The sequence below is a fragment of the Aegilops tauschii genome, chromosome 6 (genome assembly GCF_002575655.3).
Source record: "Aegilops tauschii subsp. strangulata cultivar AL8/78 chromosome 6, Aet v6.0, whole genome shotgun sequence".
Classification (NCBI taxonomy): Eukaryota; Viridiplantae; Streptophyta; class Magnoliopsida; order Poales; family Poaceae; genus Aegilops; species Aegilops tauschii.
In genome coordinates, this window is record NC_053040.3 from 394,273,151 (window position 1) to 394,296,218 (window position 23,068).

Sequence of the window (23,068 nt, forward strand, 5' to 3'; positions counted from 1 at the left end):
GAGTCCGGATGTCCGCTTGACCAACCAAAAGCCACCATGTAGCCCACACCACAACCCCTCTCTCCTCTCTGTCTGAGTTGGATGGCGGAAGGCCGCTGCTATTTGGCGAAAGGCCATTGCTAGTTTTTTTAAGTTATTAGAGGCGGACATTTGAGATATAGGGTTGGATGGTGGCTCCCGTATCCGGGTCCGTGAACCCGTCGGTCATGTCCGCGGACATTTAGTGTGCCCGATTTACGACATGGCTTGGAGATGCTCTAATCTTCTCAAAATGAAAACTACGGCGAGGATGTCTAGGGCGAAGCAAAAACGTATTACAGTTTTGGTAACTTTTGACTTGAAAAAAAGCCGTCAGAACATATCAACGTGAGAACTAGTATCGAAAATCTCATCGTAATGAATTTTATGATGAATCTCGAATTTAGATGAAATCTTTTAGTGACATCAGTATTTTTGCCTCATGCGTACATGCACACTCAATAATTTCGAGAATGCACCTAGTAGGAACAGAATCATTGCTTGCAATAAAAATTCGATCAAGGATCAGCCTCACCCTTCGTGTGCTTGGATACGCAAGAAAAATAAATCGTTCGGTATCCTGATAAAAAAAATAAAGTTCACCGGATATCTTACTCCAAAAGAGAAGAAATCTGATAACGCTCGAACGTCAGGTACACGCACATGGCAAATCGAACATTTTCGATGGCAAGTTTAGTGGCGCGAGGATGACAACTTTAGTTGGCAAGCCTGACAACTTCGTGCTTCAGTTTATTTTTAACAGAAATAGAAAATTGCAGTGTGTGTCAACTAATTTGCCGTCCTTGCGTCACTAGAATTGCCATCGAAAACGTTCGATTTGCCATATGCTCGTAGCTGACTTCAGGTACTTATCATTTTGGAAAGAGAATACAACCACACAAGGTAAAGCAGCCTAGGGCAAGTTTTATTGTACATCATCACGGGGATACATGAAGATACAAGTTTTTTCATGGCAAATGGCTACGAAACAAGCCCTATCCCAGCCCAGACAACAACCAAAGAAGAAGCCAACACTTGGGGAAAAAAACAACCGACGACATCCCACGTAGGTGGTAGCACAACACAGGCGACTGAACCACGATGACGTCAGCCGATTGAGTAATACAAGTAGTTATTTTTCAATCGACTGAGCTTAGGCACTCCCAACACGTAATCGTACATGTAGGCAGATATGGATGGGATTACTTGGTGGGATCATGGCGGCTAGAACTTGTTGCTGTACCAGAAGACTCCCTTGCGATCCTCGGGCTGGACGTAGATGCACTCCTTGGCCGAGCGCCATGTGGCCTTGGCAAGGGGGTTCGATTCCAACTGATAGTACTCGCCGAGGATGGGCTTGATCGCCTTGGTGGCCTCCATGGCGTGGTAGTGCGGTATGCTGGAGAAGAGGTGGTGCGCAACGTGCGTGTCCGTGGTGTTGTGGAACACGCGGTTGAGGACGCCCAGGTCGCGGTCCATGGTGGCGAGCGCCCCGCGCAGCCAGTCCCACTCCGTCGAGTCGTAGTGCGGCAGCGCCGGGTGGGTGTGCGCCAGGTAGGTGATCACCACCAGCCACGCGTTCACGATCAGCAGCGGCACCCCGTAGACCCGCACCACCCACCAGAACCCGAAGGCCGACGCGAGCTTCAACAGGGCCAAGGAGACGGCCAGCACGCCGGCGTCCGAGATGAAGACCTGCGCGCGCTCCAGCTCGCTGTACATGGGGCCGTAGGGGTCGTAGTGGCAGACGAAGCGCGGGTACGGGCGGCCGGAGGTGTTGAGCGCCAGGTACATCGGCCACCCGAGGGTGAGCTGCACGACGATGTACCCCAGACGCCCCACGGGGTTGTTGTAGATGTAGGGGGTGTACCACGGCAGCGCCTCCTTCTTCTTCGGGACGTACACCTCGTCGTGCTCCAGCGAGCCCGTGTTGGCGTGGTGGCGGCGGTGGCTGTACTTCCACGAGAAGTAGGGGACGAGCAGGCACGAGTGGAGCACCAGGCCGACGATGTTGTCGAGCAGCAGGTAGTCGGAGAAGGCGTGGTGGCCGCACTCGTGGGCGAGCACCCAGACGCCGGTCATGACGCAGCCCTGCGCGGCCCAGTAGAGCGGCCAGGCGCCCAGCTGTTGCATGGCCGGGAGTGCTGGGATCCAGACCAGCGCGGCGTACAGGAGGGAAGCGATGATGACGAGGTCGTAGACCACATAGGAGAAGGACTTGATCACCGAGCGCTGGAAGCAGTGAGGCGGGATTGCCTTCTTGATCTGGGCCAGCGTGAACGCCGGCTTGTCCGTCGGCGCGCGCTGGAAGATCTCACCGGCGCCGGCGCGGCCGAGCAGCTCCTGCTTCTCCCGCTCCTTCTCCGTCATCCTGCCTCCGGCACCCATGATGCTGCTGACAAGTGACAACAACAGAAAGCCCTGGTGATCATACAGTGTGTATGAAGGCATATATATAATATCATTCAAGAACGAAGACATATTCTGCCTTGTGTGTATATCTGTTTTTCAAATGAGGCTGCGCTGAATCTGCCTTGCCAAAAACAAATAAGTAGTGTCTGTTTGACACTCAACCAAAATTCAGTTCAGGTTCAGTCAAATGAGGCTGCGGTGAACTTGGACTGGACCCGCTTTCATTCATGACAACACATGGCATTCATTAGTCTGAACTTGGATAGTTAACTGATCGACAAGCTAAGTAAAAAATAACTGAAAGTGTATTTCAAGTCTTTCATTTGATATTCAACCAAAAATACAACTGCTTGAACACTCTAGGTCATATATGCCAACAATGTAGAAAAGAGCTTGAAATCCAATATAAAAGACATGCATCACCCACGATGTTGCAAAACAAAAATCCTAAACTGACTGGAAAATTCAGACTGGAAAGATCAACAGGTACAGAGAAAGCACTACGCTAGTCACCATACGCCACAGGAGACACAGCCACACCCGCTGCTGATCCATGCTACCCAAGCCCGCTGTCTCTGCCTGTGTAGCAGATACCGGTGTAGATCCTGCCGCGATGATGACCGTCGTGCCGTTCCATGGATCATGAGTCCATCGATTCACCTCGTTTATTCTGCAGGCACTGAAGTCTAAGAGCAACTCCAATACGCCGACCGACAGAGACACGTTTTGTTCGTTTTTTGTCTATTTGAGTCGGTTAGTCCGTCCCCTTTTGTGTTTTTGTGTTTGGGTCGGCCGTGCGTCCAACGCGCGGACGCATTTTCGATCACACAGCCTGTCTGCGTTCATTTTTTTAGCTTTTATTGTAAACATATGAAAAAATGACCCTAGTTCACATAATTCAAACAAATGCAAATATCTCATAGTTTCACAACCAAATAAATATCACATAGTTTATAAGCCAAATAAAAATTAATTTGTCTCAAATACATTAAAAAAAAGATAGCCGATACATCTATTGGTCGCCAACGTTTCGGGCACTCATCAACTCATCATCTACGATCATAGTGTGCATGATCACGCAAGCAGTCATCACCTCCCACAACTTCTTAGTGCTTCAAGTTCTAGCAGGATACCGAACAATGCCCCATCGAGATTGAAGAACACCAAAGGCACGCTCCACATCCTTCCTAGCACTCTCGAAGCAGTCCTGCTAGAGTAGGCATGGCTGCTCTCTCAGTTGCGTTTCAACGCGGGAGTGTGCCCCGGGATCGAGCCCCTGAACATCGGCCGCTGCCTGCTAAGGTGGTCATGGACGACCAACACAGCATCCACAAGCTCCTCATCATCGGATGAAGAATCATCCAAGTCGCAAATGAAATTGTGGAAAAATAACTCGTTGCCGGAGTCCATTTGTACCTTGCGGGCAAACCGTTGAACAACTTGCGGGCGTCATGTAAGAAGATGGCTGGTGAATAGCCCCGCGCCTCCCCTAGACCAGGTAGTAGGCCTGTTGGCGTCCGGCGAGCGAGGTCGCCGCGCTTGGGTGCTGCAGGCAGGGGGTGGGGCGTGGGGGTGGTGGTGGCGACGTGAGGGTGCTGTGGTGGCGGTGGTGGTGGCGACGTTGGGAGGTGGCGTGCTGTGGGGGTAGGTATGTGGGTGTGGACGGTTGGCCTGGGCACCGGAACTGGGTGGCGGCGGTGACTGGTGGGGTGGCCGGGTGTGCTGACTGTCGATGGGAGAAAGATGAAATGGCCAATGTGCCACCGACTGGCAGGCCAGAGGCAGGGCAAGGGCGAGCATCGCGCGCATCCTGTCCATGTCCGCGCCGACGCAGACGCGACCCAAATTTGGGCCTGAAATGGGCCACGCGCGGACAAAAAACGGACGCTCGTTCATTTGCGTCGCCACGTTGGGCCGACTTTTGTGTCCATTTTGACCCAAACAGACACGTGCAGACAGTTTGGGTCGGCGCGTTGAAGTTGCTCTAAAGATATCACAGAGTTTTGTTTTATGGGTTGCAGTATAGTATAATTAAGGACTCATTTACATTTGCATGCGATTAATTTACAAATTAGATGTGTCTTTCGGTTCCTGGGAGATCAGGGTCATCCAGATGGGATGACCATATTGTATAATGGGTACGATAGTCTAGAGCTAAATTCAATCTAATAGAAATGAAGTATTTTTGTGTGTTGCCAAATATAAACTGATATGCTTTCATACCACTGTTATGTACTAAAGGTATACTAAATCAAATCGAAGACACTTATTTTGGAACGGAGAATATCAATGGTATATTGTACTGCCATGGAGGCTTTATAGCTGTTGCAGTTTATTGAGAATTTGTTGTCTGAGGATCACCGGTGGATTATTGTCATCGCCGCTTGTGCTGCCCAGTTCTGGAAGGTCAGAAATAGTACAAGAGTCTTTGATGGAGTATCTGTCTCTCATGCCAGCTCCTGTTACAACGTTTGTGAGATTTTGAACACCTGAACCTTTGGGGCTCTCGGACGGAGGATCAGAATGTCTCTTCCTTAGGGCTAAAATGGTGGCCAAGGTCCACGCCTCCAGGAGAAAGACCTTCGCCCCACGGTAGCCAAGGTCCAGCACCGTGTCGAGCCTTGGCATGGCCGTTGGTTCTCCAAGGCCGCACGGGTGATCCTGATTAATTCTTCCATGATCAGCTTGCTGATATACTTGATGGGATTGTATAGTTTATATGAACCCCTTCACCATGAGGTGGCCAAGTACCAATCCCGTTTCTTCTGGGCCAGGAAGGGGGATAAGCAGAAGTACCACATGGTTAAGTGGTTGAAGATATGCAAATCCAAGGACCAAGGGGGCCTTGGGGTCATCTCATCCAAACGGATGAATATCGCCCTATTAGCTAAGTGGCTATGGCGCATTGAGTCCGGGGACGGGGGCCTATGACTAGAGATCATCCGCACGAAATACCTTCGTGGCCAACCCTTGGTGTGCGCCCCAAGGTCGGGGGGTTCCCAGTTCTAGCAATCAATAATCCAGTTGCTCCTGGTTCTCCGCATTGGATCCTCAATCTCTGTGGGTTCGGGGACTAACACCCTATTTTGGTTGGATCGGTGATCGGGCTCTGGACCGTCTGCTGACAGGTTCTACCAATTGTTTAGCATTTGCACACAACCTCAGCTCATGGTTAGTGTGGCCTTGGAGAACCTTGCGAACATCTCTTTTAGACGTACGTTGCGGTTGAACGTGACCAGTGGGACGAGTTGCTTCAGTGCATAGCTCTTCACTCCCCCACCCTGGAGCGCGACTCCATATCCTGACATCTTGAGCCCAATAGGTTATTCTCGACCAAGTCTTTATATCGTGCCTTTGTCACCAGGCCCGGGCCGATGGAATTGAATCTCCTTTGGGAGATTAAGTTGCCTCTGAAGATTCATATCTTCCTTTGGCAGTGGGTTCGTGGGCGCTTCCGATCGGGCACAGAGGTGCTTAAACGTAACAGCCTTGGGGATGGGCTTTGCCCTCTTTGTGGTGTGCCAGAAGACCGCAACCACATTTTCTTCCTATGCCCAGCGGCGATCCTCCTTTGGAGTTGCTTCCGTGACGCCGTGGGAGGAAATTGGTCCCATCAGAACTTCCCAGACATGTTCCGAGAAGTTTTATGCTTTCCCACAGGGGTGCGCCCATCCCTTTGGGTAGGGGTGGGTTCCCTCGGTTGGACCCTTTGGAATGTGCGCAATAAAACCGTCATCGAACATATGATCCCACTTTGTGCGACTGATGCCATATACAGAATGTGTGGTTTCTTACAGTTATGGCGGCCGCTTAGCAAGCGACGTGACAGGACCGGCATCGACTCCATCATCACCGGTCTTCGTACTTCCGCCGGCTCCATTGCTCCACCGCATTCGTCGCCTCCTCCGGAGCCTGATTAGTTGAGGCAGTTTTTTTCTCTTTCAGGGCTTGTTGTGCTGTTCCCCCAACAAGAGTTTGTTTGTCCTGTGGAACCTCTTATTTTCTTTCTTTCTTTTCATTTCACTTGTACCTGGAACCTTGATCTGTGTGGATGCTTAGGGCGGTTGCTTTATATACAAAGCGGGGGGAAACCCTTTTTTGTCTTAGGGCTAAAATGGAGCTCTTACAGGCCGCTACATAGTGTCACACAAGATGTGGCTTTTCTTGTTTTTTACTACTTTTCGTTCTGTTGTTTTGGGCTGCCTCAGCTTGCCCATGTGTAACTGAACTATTCTCACACTTTAGTCCGGTTTGGAATACATAAGGTAGATTGCGCCCTACCTTCTTATAAAAAACCTCGGTATACTATGACGCTTTATCTTAAAAGTTTGTTCTAATAGGAAACGACACAAAGACATGTGTTTGAAAAAGAAAAAAAAGTCTCATATGCGGTCATTGCTTCCTTCTCCCGCTCATACATAAACCCTGGCTTCACCCCTGCAATCTTAGATTTTTAGCAATTCTTTCACCTTGAGTGCATACATTTGATGCTTCCACGCATACCTGTGAGGCCATTTGATGCACCCATATGCAGAAGCCTCCTAATGCCCGCTTCATTTGGTACTTGGAGATATCTCTCCAAAGATCTCAGTGACAACCATCACCAATTTCTTCAAACCTTTTATGACCATGCTCTTTGCAATTCAAATCTAATCATCAATAAAATCAGCTAGACAACCATAGGCAAGCCTTGGCACCGACATCGAAACCTTCTTCAGAGCACTGTGACCAAGTTGACCAATTGCATTCTTGTTCTGCATGAATTATGGACAATGAGTTTCCACGACATATCCAACACGCTTAAACAGATCTCTCAAAATACAAAACTTCCCCCGGAAAGTTTTTATGTTTGTACAATTCATTTTCTTCAATATAATCCTGCGTAAGTTTCTCATGCCTGGCTCGCTTGTTCCGACGAACTACCACGCGCTCAGGTACTTAACCACCATGCTTCCGGCCTCTTATTGTCAGATGATGGCATCCTAAGTGTAGCATGTGATGATGATGGCATCCTAAGTGTAGCATATGAAAATGCAGAATAATGGTTGTGCCATAGCAATATGAAGCGGGTTGTATATGACCATGCAAAGCAAATGACAGTTTAGACCACATCTCTAGCCATGCAATGTAATGATGATGGAAGTTGCATGACACTATATCCCAGGATGACTAAAGAAATTGCCATGATAGGGAGGTATGGTGCATTTACATCTATGCAATTAACATGCTAACATTTGAATCAGGGCATGTTAACCTTTGAATTACCTTATTCTGCTTGATCTAAGGTCACTTAGACCTCGACCAATCACTCGTGGTAAGTCTTCAAAGTAGACTTCCAAAACCTTCACATACTCGTTCTTCGGTGTTCCACAAGGACTCTTGGAAGCTCTGAACTTGACTCCTAATTGTCTGGAAGATTACAGTCTTCTAGAGTAATAAGTCTTCAGTTCACTTAGAACTGATTCTTCAGTGATGCTCAATTACTTTGGCTTTGGGTATTTGGGGTTTTCTTCACTGAATTCTCTCAAATTCTTCGAAGGGTGGGTCGCTCTAGATGAAACTTGTATGCAATAACCCAGAGCAGCCAACCAAGAAATGATAGTAGGGGGCGTCTCTTTATAGGCGGGGTCACAACCCGAGGTCCTGATATGACAGTTGGTCAGATGGGACCCGCCAGACAGCTATTGCTAGCTCAGTAACAGTCGGAATATTTGAACTCTCAAATTCCTAATAGTAGAAGAACTACACTGATGGTTTCCTAACTCTTTGATGAGAACATTGACTACAGTGTTCTCAAGAATATAGTCGCCGACGCTAAAGAAAATGGACAACAGTGCAAGAGGTTTCTAAAGTCTTCACTCAAAGAAATAGGTTTGGCCGAGCATCACTATATCACCTAGACCCCTCTTAAGGTGTTCCCTATGACTCAAATAAGAAGAAAGAGAACTGCTGAAAGACAAAGTCTCCATGTTCCAATTCTTCGTGCTATTTCTTCAAAGGGCGCACCAATTTCTTCAATGTATTTCATACAATTTTAGGGGGCGTATTTGACGGTTAAAGAAAATCTTCGGGGATTTCTCCTGTGTATACTCACAAACACATTAATCCCTTAACCATTTTGTCACCAGTACTCCAAAACCACAAAGGGGCACTAGATGCACTTACAATCTCCCCCCTTTTGGTGACTGATGACAAAACTGGTTAAAGTTTTGAACAGGGATAATTTTTTTAATGCAAAAACTTGATGATTTTGATTCCATGATATAGCCCTTGAAGATGTGCATATGAAGAATTTGCTTTTGGAATGAAAATGCCCTTGTTAGGTTGTAATTGTGGAGAACTCCCCCTATATCTTGCAATACAACAAAGTGCATTTATCAGATAATATGAAGAATTAGAAATGCACAATGATAAGTGGGTCTAGCGAATGTCAACATGAATATAGGGTTAACTTGCGGATAAGCATGAAGAAATAGCAGTATCAAAAGTGTCAGACGACCACTAAGTTTACAACTCGATGCAATAAAGTTTCAGAAAAACGAGAGTTGTAACTTAAAAAATAAAGCACCCGCCCAATAGAACACGCACTTGAAGACTACTCATATCCCCTATCATCAAATGAGCAAAAGGACAAGGAAATTGAGCACTAAACATTCCTGAAAGAGAAATCATGAAGACGGTGGTGCAGCCGGGGCGTTGTTGTCGGGGTTGAGTGGTGGAGCAGCTCGGCCTGATACAGTGTCGTCGTGATGCATTTCTTCATGTTGTAGTCGTGGTCGTTCGCAGTGTAGTTGCACGACGGCGATTCCCCATTACAAAGTCTCATGAACATGGGATATCGTTGAAGCACATTGATGTTGTTGTGAGAACCTGACGTTCCAAAGAAAGCATGTCAAATCGATAAGTCATGTGATGCCACTGCTTCCAGTACGATGGTGGGCCCCTTTGGTGTGACCTTGGTACATTCCATGCAAACCTTTCGGGAAGTTCTTTCATTACCAATGCATGCAGTCAATTCATCCGACCATACTTGGAACACATCTTTCCTCACGAACAACCAACAACTTTTCTAAGTCCTGCACATTTGGTTCTCTCATATACTCTACTCCAAACACATGCACCACGACGCAGGCAAACCTGAAAGTAGTCTTCAGGCATGTGCTCTCCCCCATCCGGACCATCTCACCAACGACATCGGCGGCAGTACCAAGTGCAAGCATCTTCAGAGCAGCCGTGCATTTTTGCTTAGCAAAGAAAGAAAGTTGGCTGTAGCAATCCCTACTGGGATTGAAGTAGTCATCGTGTGCCTCCACTCCCTCCACAATGCACAAAAACAATGCTTTGCACATACGAAAACAGCGATGAAACTATGAATCATCTGGGAAAGTTGGGTCCAAATAAAAGTAGTCCTCGTACAACAGCTGTGCTCCAGAGACCCTATCCCGAGTAATAACTCTTCTTCCTTTGACTGAGCCCTTGAAGTTGAGAATATGCTCCACCTGCTGGTCCATTTCCTCTTGCATGCTCATGAGCATGGTCATATCAGCTTCGTCGTTCAAATCTGACAAAACAAAGAACTCATTTTCAATCATTTTATCAAGCTCCATTGGTCGATACACCTCATCCGATGAAGCATCCAAATCCATAGTTTTCCCCTACAAATAGATCACAAAAACTTGATTGGATAATGTCTCAAACACAGAGGGAAAGGTGCAACCCAAAAGTTTCCAGACGTACCACAATGGCGTCTGTTCCAGGGACAATGTCTGTGGCGGCTAGCATGGATGGGGGGACTGCAGTGCGGTGCTAGCGGCGCTGACTTGAAACGACGGCGGAGCTATGAGATGTTCGATGCGAAGGAGGAAGAAGAGAGGAGAGAGCAAATGGAATCGGTAGGTTGCGGGGGTGAATTTGGTTGGGCTTTCGGGTCCGACGTGGTGGACGCGCCCGGGCCGCCCATATCCACCCTACATTTGGGCTGGATATGAGGAGTGTCGATCAGCTTGAGTGCATGAGGCCCATTTGAGGCGTCTGTCTGGGTCGTATTTTTTTGACCGGTCACCCACCCAGCCATCCATCTGGCCGTTTACGGGAGGGTTTAAGGGCATCTCAAATGGCACCCGCAAATTTCCTCCCGCATCCGTCCGCGGACCGAGGGGGGAGGGGGGCATGCGGATACGGGCGCGTGATACATCTCCAACCTATCTATAATTTTTGCTTGTTCCATGCTGTTATATTATCATTGTTGGATGTTTTACAATCATTTTGTAACAACTTTATATCATTTTTTGTGACTAACCTATTGACATAGTGCCCAGTGCCAGTTGCTGTTTTTTGCTTGTTTTTTACTTCGCAGAAAATCAATAGCAAACGGAGCCCAAACGCAACGAAACTTCTTCGAGAATTTTTCTGGACCAGTAGGAACAACTTGGGCCAAAGAAGTACCAGAGGGGTGCCCCGAGGGGGGCACAACCAACCTGGGCGCGCCTGGGGGGCCAGGCGCGCCCTGGTGGGTTGTGCCCACCTTGGTGGCCTCCCGCACTGCCTCTTTGCTCTATAAATACCCCGAAAATCCAAAAACCCTAGGGGAGTCGATGAAACACAATTCCAGCCGCCGCAAGTTCCAGAACCACGAGATCCAATCTAGATACCATCATGGAGGGGTTCATCATCCTCATTGGTGCCTCTCTGATGATGCATGAGTAGTTCATTGTAGACCTACTGGTCCGTAGGAAGTAGCTAGATGGCTTCCTCTCTCTCTTTTGATTCTCAATACAATGGTCTCTTGGAGATCTATTTGATGTAACCCTTTTTGCGGTGTCTTTGTTGGCATTTGATGAACTTTGAGTTTATGATCAGATCTATTTTTATCCATGAAAATTATTTGAGTTTTGATCTCTTATATGCATGATTGCTTATAGCCTCGTATTTCTCCTTCGAATCTTTGGTTTAGTTGGGCCAACTAGACCGATTTTTCTTGCCATGGGTGCTCTATGATGGGTTCGATCTTACTTTGGTCAATCCCAGTGACAGAAGGGGACATGACACATATGTATTGTTGTATTAAGGATAACAATATGGGTCTATGCCTACATGAATAGATCTTGTCGTGGTGTCATTTTTTGTGCAGAAATAAAAGTTCTCGGAATGGGCTAAAAATTTACAGTGATTTAGCTGAGCCAGGAAGTGGACGAGGAGTCCACAAGCCTGCGAGGCGCGCCCTAGGGGGGCGCCCTGAGGGCTTGTGGGCCCCTTGGGCACCCCCCTGACTTGTTTCCAACACCAAAAATTCTTATAAATAGTGACCTCAGAAAAGAACCCTAGATCGGAAGTTCCACCGCCGCAAGCCTCTCTAGCCACGAAAAACCAATCGGGAGCCCGTTTCGGCACCCTACCGGAGGGGGAAATCATCATCGGAGGCCATCTTCAGCATCCCGGCGGTCTCCATGACGAGGAGCGAGTAGTTCACCCTCAGGGTTGAGGGTATGTACCAGTAGCTATGTGTTTGATCTCTCTCTCTATCGTGTTCTTGATTTGGCACGATCTTGATGTACCGTGAGCTTTCACTGGTACGCGTCGATGCTATACAAACGGTTTTTAACCCCTTTCCGCGACGACGTTTGGAACCGTCGCCTAGTGAGTGACGGCGATAGGGGGGGTCCTTCCCACATGACCCAGAAACCGGTCGGGATAGGGAGCCTTGATGCATATAGTTGTCCCTATATAACCGTTTCCGATATCTCGTATATCCCAAACGCTTCATCCTTGCTACTCGTTTGTGCTCGCATTGCCATCGCAGTCGGAGTTTTGTGGTTTTACCTAAAACCAGGCAGATTCCAGGCATGGGAGTTTTCCAGGCACAGAAGTTTTACGATGCCTGGCACATCACAAACAGTTCATGATTATAAACCGTGTATGATAGGTAGACAATCACACACATTTAGTTTTCCCGCACCATATGTGATAGTGTCTGACATCACTCACGCTTTGCAAACGGCAATTGTGTGCATTGTTACACACGTTTCCTCTCCATGAACCATGTCGGATTATGATGTATATCGCACACGCTGTGCTTTATTAAACGTGTGCGCCGTGATGACCTGCACACCATAATTTTGCCCTAATTTAATTGCTGCTATTTAAAATTGTACCTAATTTAAACTTGAAAGTAGGCTATAGCTTTATTCATATCCATCAGGTTCAAACAACCAATGCATTATTCGATTCACAGGTACATATGTTTAAGAATTACATAAGCACCAAATAAAGAATGATGAACCAGGGCTCTATACTTGTACTATTACAGATGGTAAAGAAAGAGGCGATAGACATTTCGGTTGCTGAACAAGGTGAAGCGGAATGGCCCTATTGTGCTCTCCTGGATGCAGAAGGCATGCAAGACTCTAGTCCAACCCCTTGTGATGGCCGGCCGCCAAACATGTAGTTTGAGAGGTAATCTTGAGTAAACTGCTTCAGGATCCACTACAAAAGAAAAAAGATTCAGACATTGTCATCTAACACAACTCATTACGGGCAGTAAAAAGAAGGCTACAGGGTTCTTACTTACCATCCTGCAGTTCACTGTTGTCTTGCATAAAGTGTAAACAAATAGTTCGATTGACGTCTTTGGACCCATTTTAATAACAATCTTCATCAGTTTCCTCACTTGATGCTGGTTCATGAATATCTCATTGCCCCAGAAAGGGTCGAAGTGTGGAACTTTGGCAATGATATATGTACCTAAAAGCACCAAGTTCATATTAGAAGCTAAACAACAATTGAAAAATGATGTATTACAACACTCCCTCCATCCCATTATATAAGATTTTATTACATGTATATCTAGACATCATCAGAACATTAAGGTAACACTCTTCCTTGTTGCTATGTAGCCTTGGATTGCATATTTAGTCATTTAGTACAATGCATGTTGCTATGTAGCCTTAGATATATTAAATATGGCCCTAGTTAACCTACTGATAAATGGGTTACATATATATTCAGTGAAATGTCCAATTCGACGATTAATCCCTTATCAACCCCAGGCTATATGGTACCAGCTACCGATATCCTGAACAGTGAGTACATATAAGCAATGCAATGAAACGAACCTCGATGGAAAACAACACTGTTCTCAATATTGTCCTGCATGAGTACATATATAGGCATGTTAAGCACAACAGGCTAAACATCAACCAAATATATCCATGGTAGACAACATAATCTACAAATGATAGCTTCAGTGTGTAGGCTTAAGCACGCTAGTTAAGCAAAACAAGAAGTGGAAAGGTGTGTTAACTGCATCAGGCATAACATTTAAAAACAAGCAAATAGTCATTCAAACTGGTATTGTGCAGGTCTAAAGTACACTAGTTATTGTTAAAAAAACGAAAAGGCATGTTAACTGCAATATTCTTAACAACAACCAAATATCATAATTCATAGTGGTATTGTTGAAACTGTTATTGATGAAATTGAACTGCACGGCAAATAGTTGCACATATAGAGTATCACATTGTGAAGAACTGAAATAAACAAGTCATAAGGCCATCTCTAGCTGATCCTTCAGAAGTTAAAGGACAAAAACCCTTAGTGGATATATATATATACTCCAGCAACTTTTGGCCTTTTCTAGTCGATCCCCTAAACTTAACATTGTAAGCTTCAATTTAATCAAGTTAAAAGCAGGTTCAACCAAAAGTAGCATGCATTCAAACATAAACATAGATAGTTTTGCATAACCAACATAAAACATAAATTTAAACTAAGCTAAACTACCTTCGGTCGAAGTAGAGGTCGAGCCAATCCTTCCTCGTCATGTACGGTGTGCCGCGAGCCGGGTCCGGGCCTGTGCCGTCGTCGGGGTCGTTGGGGAAGGCACTCCTCCACTCGTCGACGTCGATCTCCTCGTCCTCGGGGCCCACCTCGACGCCCTCCGCGCCGCCATCACCGCCACCTTCAACCTCGTCATCGGAGGAGAGCGCGATAACTGATACGTCTCCGTTGTATCTACTTTTCCAAACACTTTTGCCCTTGTTTTGGACTCTAACTTGCATGATTTGAATGGAACTAACCCGGACTGGCGCTGTTTTCAGCAGACTTTCCATGGTGTTATTTATGTGCAGAAACAAAAGTTCTCGGAATGACCTGAAACTCCACGGAACATCTATTTGGAAAATAAGAAAAATACTGGAAGAAAAATCCACGTCAAGGGCCCCACACCCTGTCCATGAGGGTGGGGGGCGCGCCTGCCCCCCTAGGGCGCGCCCCCTACCTCGTGGGCCCCCTGACGCTCCACCGACCTCAACTCCAACTCCATATATTCACTTTCGGGGAGAAAAAAATCAGAGAGAAGGATTCATCGCGTTTTACGACACGGAGCCGCCGCCAAGCCCTAAAACCTCTCGGGAGGGCTGATCTGGAGTCCGTTCGGGGCTCCGGAGAGGGGAATCCGTCGCCATCGGCATCATCAACCATCCTCCATCACCAATTTCATGATGCTCACCGCCGTGCGTGAGTAATTCCATCGTAGGCTTGCTGGACGGTGATGGGTTGGATGAGATCTATCATGCAATCGAGTTAGTTTTGTTAGGGTTTGATCCCTAGTATCCACTATGTTCTGAGATTGATGTTGCTATGACTTTGCTATGCTTAATGCTTGTCACTAGGGCCCGAGTGCCATGATTTTAGATCTGAACCTATTATGTTTTCATGAATATATGTGAGTTCTTGATCCTATCTTGCAATTCTATAGTCACCTACTATGTGTTATGATCTGGCAACCCCGAAGTGACAATAATCGGGACCACTCCCGGTGATGACCATAGTTTGAGGAGTTCATGTATTCACTATGTGTTAATGCTTTGGTCCGGTACTCTATTAAAAGGAGGCCTTAATATCCCTTAGTTTCCGCTAGGACCCCGCTGCCACGGGAGGGTAGGACAAAAGATGTCATGCAAGTTCTTTTCCATAAGCACATATGACTATATTCGGAATACATGCCTACATTACATTGATGAATTGGAGCTAGTTCTGTGTCACCCTATGTTATGACTGTTACATGATGAACCGCATCCGGCATAATTCTCCATCACCGATCCAATGCCTACGAGCTTTTCACATATTGTTCTTTGCTTCTTTACTTTTCCGTTGCTACTGTTACAATCAATACAAAACACCAAAAATATTACTTTTGCTACCGTTACTTTTGTTACCGTTACCACCACTATCATATTACTTTGCTACTAAATACTTTGCTGCAGATACTAAGTTATCCAGGTGTGGTTGAATTGACAACTCAGCTGCTAATACTTGAGAATATTCTTTGGCTCCCCTTGTGTCGAATCAATAAATTTGGGTTGAATACTCTACCCTCGAAAACTGTTGCGATCCCCTATACTTGTGGGTTATCAAGACTATTTTCTGGCGCTGTTGCCGGGGAGCATAGCTCTATTCTTTGAGTCACTTGGGATTTATATCTGCTGGTCACTATGAAGAACTTGAAAGACGCTAAGACAACAATTTATCCCTCAACTACGAGGGGAGGTAAGGAACTGCCATCTAGCTCTGCACTTGATTCACCTTCTGTTTTGAGTAAGCTTGCGACACCTAAACCTGCTTCTGCTATTCATTCTGATATGTCGCATGTTATTGATGATGCCACTTCTGCTATGCATGATACTTATGATGAAACTACTTCTATGCTTGATACTACTGTGCCACTTGGTGAATTTCTTGATGAACAACTTGGTAGGGTTAGAGAGAATGAAATTATTGATAATATTGATGAAAGTGATGATGAAGACTCTCCCCCTAATAAATATGATTTACCTGTTGTGCCTGAGGGCTATGTTATGGATGAAGCAGTTGCTAACGAAATTTTTGCCTGCAAAGATAGATATGATGTTAAGAGGTTATTAGCTAAATGGAAGCAGCAATCTCTTAATGCTAGAATGAAACCTGATTCTGCTTTTGCTACTTCACCTATCTGTGTTACTGATAAGGATTATGAATTCTCTGTTGATCCTGATATAATTACTTTGGTTGAATCTGATCCTTTTCATGGCTATGAATCTGAAACTGTTGTGGCACATCTTACTAAATTAAATGATATAGCCACCCTGTTTACTAACGATGAGAAATCTCGCTACCTTTATATCCTTAAAATATTTCCGTTCTCATTAAAGGGTGATGCTAAGATATGGTTTAATTCTCTTGATCCTGGTTGTGTGCGTAGTCCCCAGGATATGATTTATTACTTCTCTGCTAAATATTTCCATGCTCATAAGAAACAAGCTGCTTTAAGGGATATATATAATTTTGTGCAAATTGAAGAAGAGAGTCTCCCACAAGCTTGGGGGAGGCTTCTCCAATTACTTAATGCTTTGCCTGATCATCCTCTTAAGAAAAATGAAATACTTGATATCTTTTATAATGGACTAACCGATGCTTCCAGAGATTACCTGGATAGTTGTGCTGGTTCTGTTTTCAGGGAAAGAACACCGGATGAAGCTGAAATTCTATTGAATAATATGTTGACAAATGAAAATAATTGGACACTTCCGGAGCCAGCTCCTAAGCCAACTCCTGAGCCTATTCCTAAACCAACTCCGAAGAAGAGAGGTGTTCTATTTCTCAGTCCTGAAGATATTCAAGAGGCAAAGAAATCTATGAAAGAAAAGGGTATTAAAGCTGAAGATGTTAAGAATTTACCTCCTATTGAAGAAATACATGGTCTTAATTTACCTCCTGTTGAAGAAACATATGATCTAAATCCTGCACCTATCGAAGAAACTCATGGTCTTGATAACCTGACACAGGTAGTAAAGGTAAATTCTCTCTATAGATTTGATGAAGGTGATATTCCTCACTATAAGTCTGCTAGACAATGCTTAGAAGAGTTTGATAATTTTATTGTCAAACAAGAAAACTTCAATGCTTATTTTGGTAGAAAATTGAAATACAATTCCGATACGCTTGAACACTTGGGTGATTATATGTCTAGAGTTAACGATGAACTTAAACTCATTAGTAAACATACTTCTATGGTTACCACTCAAGTAGAACAAGTACTTAAAGCTCAGAATGATTTGCTCAATGAATTGAATAGTAAGAATAATGATTATGCTGTTAGAGTGGCTACTAGAACTGGTAAGATGACTCAGGAACCTTTGTATCCTGAAGGCCACCCTAAGAGAATTGAACAAGATTCTCAGAGAAATAATATTGATGCACCTAGTCCTTCTAAAAAGAAGAAAAAGAAAAATTATAGGACTTTGCATGCTTCTAGTGAGCCTGTTGCCGAAACACCCGAGAATCCAAATGATATTTCTATTTCTGATGCTGAAACACAATCTGGTAATGAACATGAACCTAGTGAAAATGTTAATGATAATGTTCATGATGATGCTCAACCTAGCAGTGATAATGATGTAGAGATTGAACCTGCTGTTGATCTTGATAACCCACAATCAAAGAATCAATGTTATGATAAGAGAGACTTTGTTGCTAGGAAACATGGTAAAGAAAGAGAACCTTGGGTTCAGAAACCCATGCCTTTTCCTCCCAAACCATCCAAGAAAAAGGATGATGAGGATTTTGAGCGCTTTGCTGAAATGATTAGACCTATCTTTTTGCGTATGCAATTGACTGATATGCTCAAAATGAATCCTTATGATAAGTATATGAAAGATATTGTTACAAATAAGAGAAAGATACCGGAGGCTGAAATTTCCACCATGCTTGCTAACTATACTTTTAAGGGTGGAATACCAAAGAAACTTGGAGATCCAGGGGTACCCACTATACCATGCTCCATTAAAAGAAACTATGTTAAAACTGCTTTATGTGATCTTGGAGCCGGTGTTAGTGTTATGCCTCTCTCTTTATATCGTAGACTTGACTTGAATAAGTTGACACCTACTAAAATATCTTTGCAAATGGCCGATAAATCAACTGCCATACCTGTCGGTATTTGTGAGGATGTGCCTGTTGTGGTTGCAAACGTGACTATTTTAACGGACTTTGTTATTCTTGATATTCCCGAGGATGATAGTATGTCTATTATTCTTGGAAGACCTTTTTTGAATACTGCAGGGGCTGTTATTGATTGCAACAAAGGCAATGTCACTTTTCATGTTAATGGTAATGAGCATACGGTACATAGTATCAACTCTATTGGAAAAATTCCATCAATTATTTTTGGAGGTTTTGAATTTCCTCTTCCTATTGTCAAGAAGAAATATGATATTCTTATTATTGGGGATGTGCATATCCCCGTTGAGGTAACATAGTGTTATTCGAAATTTCTCTGGTTCCATGTTATTCGGAATGAGTTTGTTAACAAGACTTGATCAACCTTGTTAGTGGATCCCTTTCGATGAGCATGAGATGGATGAAATTAGAAGGCACAACCTTCTGTACCCTCTGTCTACTTTCTGTTATTTAGTTGAAATAAAGTAAAAATAGTATTTTTCTGTCCGTTTTCTGAATTATCCGTGCAATATAAAAATACCCCAAAAATAAAAGTTCTCCAAATGCCCTGAAAATGGAATATGATTTTTTCTGGAATATTTGAGAATATCTAGCACTGAGAACACAGCAGGAGGGGCAAGCACCTGGCTACGAGGGTGGAGGGCGCGCCCCCCTGCCTCGTGGGCCCATGGTGGCTCCCCTCCACTTATTCCTGCACCCACACACTTCTTCTTCCTCCAAAAAAATCACCATCCAGCTCAAGCACGAGTTCTAGCTCATTTTGCTGCGATTTTCGATCTCCTTGCTCAAATCACCTCTCACAAAACTGCTTTGGGTGATTGTTCCTTGGTATGTGACTCCTCCATTGGTCCAATTAGTTTTTGTTCTAGTGCTCTATTCATTGCAAATTTATGCTGCCTAGGTGACCATGTTCTTGAGCTTGCATGTCAAATTTATATGGTTCCAAGTAGTTCTAATGCATGATATAAGCTCTAGGCACTTGTAGGAGTAGTTGCTATCAATTCTGTTGAGTTTGGTTCACTTTTATTTGAAGTTGCTAAAAATTTCAGAAATTTTCAGAAAATAATGAAGAGATTTTTGAGGGGCTCATCGAGCCGAAGCTCGAAGGAAAAGCAAAGTGAAGAAGCACAGAGGCCCAAATATAATTTGGCTCGCACCGCGGAGGTCCGGCCGTGTGAATGGCCTTCCAATGATTTCTTGAGAGAAGCCGGGATTTATGATGATTTTTATGAATTGGCTGAGAATGCAGGCCTCACCGACTTCCTCCGCAACCAACGCAATCAGTATCTCTTACTCACCAATAATTTTGTGCAAAAATTCTACTATTATCCTAAGGAAACACCTCCTTCAGTAGAGTTTCATTTATATGATGTTGTTAAGAAGATGCCACTAAATGAATTTTGCAAGGTTTGCAAAATACCTTTTGAGGGTAGTTTAGAGGAACCACATCGTAAAGATGTGGACGGGTTTATTGACACTATCACTGTGGGGGAGACTAGGAAGGTTTCCGATGCAAGAATCACTAGCATACATTTTCCTGTTTTACGCTACTTTGCCATATTTGCTAGTCGTTGCTTAATTGGTCGCGGAAACTGCGGAAACCTTAGTGTTCCTGATATTATCATTTTGTTCCATGGTTTATTCTGCGATAACACTGTTAGTATGGGTGGTATTATTGCCAAACGGTTAAGTCTAAACCGTACAAAGGGCCCCATCTTTGGAGGTATTTATGCTTCACGCCTTGCTGCACACTATAACATACCTATTAGGCATTATGAAAAAGAAGAAAAATTGCTGCCCACTGCTTATTTAGATTATAAGAGTATGGTAGCGCATGACTTTATTGTTAAGAATAGGGAAGGAGCGCTTAAATACAAATTGTTCTTTGATAAACATCACCCTGAGACTATTACCTTGCCTGCTCCTTCCTTGTTTAATTTATCTGAAGGTCCTTATCTCGTTCCGTTGGCGGCCATTCACGCCTACCGGAACCCTACACCCGCACGGAGCCGGAACCACAATTTGAACCTCCACGACAGTCTAACTATCATTGGGACCCGGAGATGATTGCCAACCAGTGGCAGTCGGAGTCTTCTTCATCTCAGTACGACCCCGGCTACAACTATGGATATCCGCCAGGCCATCCGTGGCAATAACCCAACTTAGGCCAAAAGCCTAAGCTTGGGGGAGTACGTATTTCTCACCGACATTACATTTATGTTCACACACTCATTGCTAAATGTCGGTGCTCATACTCTTTCACTGTAATATCCATGCTAGTTTATTTTCTTTTTCTTGCTTTCTTCTTGTGTGTTTGTTAAACCTTAAGAAAAACAAAAAAAATTAGCTGTAGCTTTAAGCTAGTTTACTTTCTTGCTGTAGTAGTAATAATTAAAAAGAAAACCCAAAAAGATTTCCCGTTCTTCTTTTGCTTGTTGGGAGCTTTCCCGTGTAAATAGTTTTATTTCTTTTCTTTTCTTTGGGGGTTGATAGGAGAAGACCATGATTAAATTGTTGAAGTGGCTCCTATATGCATTATTGTTGATTTAACCAAGAGCCCATATTGCCTTGTCTTCTCCTTCTTATTGAATGCTCGCAGATTCCAGCTTAGTCCAATGCACGTGCACTCTTATTATTATTCACTTCGTTCGGTCGTGCAAGTGAAAGGCAATAATGACGATATATGATGGACTGACTGAGATGAGAAAAGCTGGTATGAACTCGACCTCTCTTGTTTTTGTAAATATGATTAGTTCATCATTCCCGATTCAGCCTATTATGAATAAACATGTTTGCAATGACAATTAGAGATCATAGTTGCTCGTGCCATGCTTGATTAGCTATGAGTTATAATGGTTTACCTTGCGTGCCAACATGCTATTAAAATTGTTGTGATGTGGTATAGTGGGGTGGTATCCTCCTTTGAATGATTTAAGTGACTCGACTTGGCACATGTTCACACATGTAGTTGAAACAAAATCAACATAGCCTTCACGATATTTATGTTCATGGTAGATTATATCCTACTCATGCTTGTACTCAATGTCTATTAATTTTAATGCATGTTCATGACTGTTGTCGCTCTCTAGTTGGTCGCTTCCCAGTCTTTTGCTAGCCTTCACTTGTACTAAGCGGGAATACTGCTTGTGCATCCAATCCCTTAAACCCCAAAGTTATTCCATATGAGTCCACTATACCTTCCTATATGCGGTATCTACTTGCCGTTCCAAGTAAATTTGTATGTGCCAAACTCTAAACCTTCAAATGAAATTCTGTTTTGTATGCTCGAATAGCTCATGTATCAACTAGGGTTGTCCGTATCTTCCATGCTAGGCGGGTTATTCTCAAGAGGAGTGGACTCTGCTCCTCACTCACGAGAAAATGGCTGGTCACCGGGATGCCCAGTCCCATGCTTTATGCAAATCAAATCAAAATAATTGCAAACAAAACTCCCCCTGGGACTGTTGTTAGTTGGAGGCACTCGTTATTTCGAGCAAGCCATGGATTGATGCTTGTTGGTGGAGGGGGAGTATAAAATTTACCATTCTGTTTGGGAACCGCCTATAATGTGCATAGCATGGAAGATATCGCCATCTCTTGGTTGTTATGTTGACAATGAAAGTATGCCGCTCAAAATATTATTTATCTCTATTTCAAAACCGAGCTATGGCACCTCTACAATTCCCTGCTTCCCTCTGCGAAGGGCCTATCTATTTACTTTTATGTTGAGTCATCACCCTCTTATAAAAAGCACTAGCTGGAGAGCACAACTGTCATTTGCATCCATTACTATTAATTTATATTGGGTATGACTATGACTGGATCTCTTTGACCATGAATTACAATGTCTAGTCAGCCCTTGATCTTTAAAGGTGCTCTGCATTTATGTTTTGCGGTCTCAGAAAGGGCTAGCGAGATACCATCTTATTATATCATATCATGATTGTTTTGAGAAAGTGTTGTCATCCGAGTTTTATTATTATCGCTCGCTAGTTGATTATGCCATTGATATGAGTAAACATGAGACCTAAGAGTTATTGTGAATGTGGTTAGTCATAATCTTTGCTGAAAACTTGAATGCTGGCTTTACATATTTACAACAACAAGAGCAAACAGAGTTTGTAAAAGTTTTTCTTTATCACTTTCAGTTTATCAACTGAATTGCTTGAGGACAAGCAAAGGTTTAAGCTTGGGGGAGTTGATACGTCTCCGTCGTATCTACTTTTCCAAACACTTTTGCCCTTGTTTTGGACTCTAACTTGCATGATTTGAATGGAACTAACCCGGACTGACGCTGTTTTCAGCAGACTTTCCATGGTGTTATTTATGTGCAGAAACAAAAGTTCTCGGAATGACCTGAAACTCCACGGAACATCTATTTGGAAAATAAGAAAAATACTGGAAGAAAAATCCACGTCAGGGGGCCCACACCCTGTCCATGAGGGTGGGGGGCGCGCCTGCCCCCCTAGGGCGCGCCCCCTACCTCGTGGGCCCCCTGACGCTCCACCGACCTCAACTCCAACTCCATATATTCACTTTCGGGGAGAAAAAATCAGAGAGAAGGATTCATCGCGTTTTACGACACGGAGCCGCTGCCAAGCCCTAAAACCTCTCGGGAGGGCTGATCTGGAGTCCGTTCGGGGCT

General features: G+C 44.4%; 1 protein-coding gene across 1 annotated transcript; it reads right to left on the reverse strand.

The window, feature by feature from the left end:
• Positions 1–922: 922 nt before the first annotated feature.
• LOC109781985 (fatty acid desaturase DES2-like) lies at positions 923–2,497 on the reverse strand. Its single transcript, XM_020327556.3, has one exon. It carries the CDS (start codon positions 2,467–2,469, stop codon positions 1,243–1,245), a length of 1,227 nt encoding a protein of 408 aa, XP_020183145.2. The 5' UTR covers positions 2,470–2,497; the 3' UTR covers positions 923–1,242.
• Positions 2,498–23,068: the final 20,571 nt, after the last annotated feature.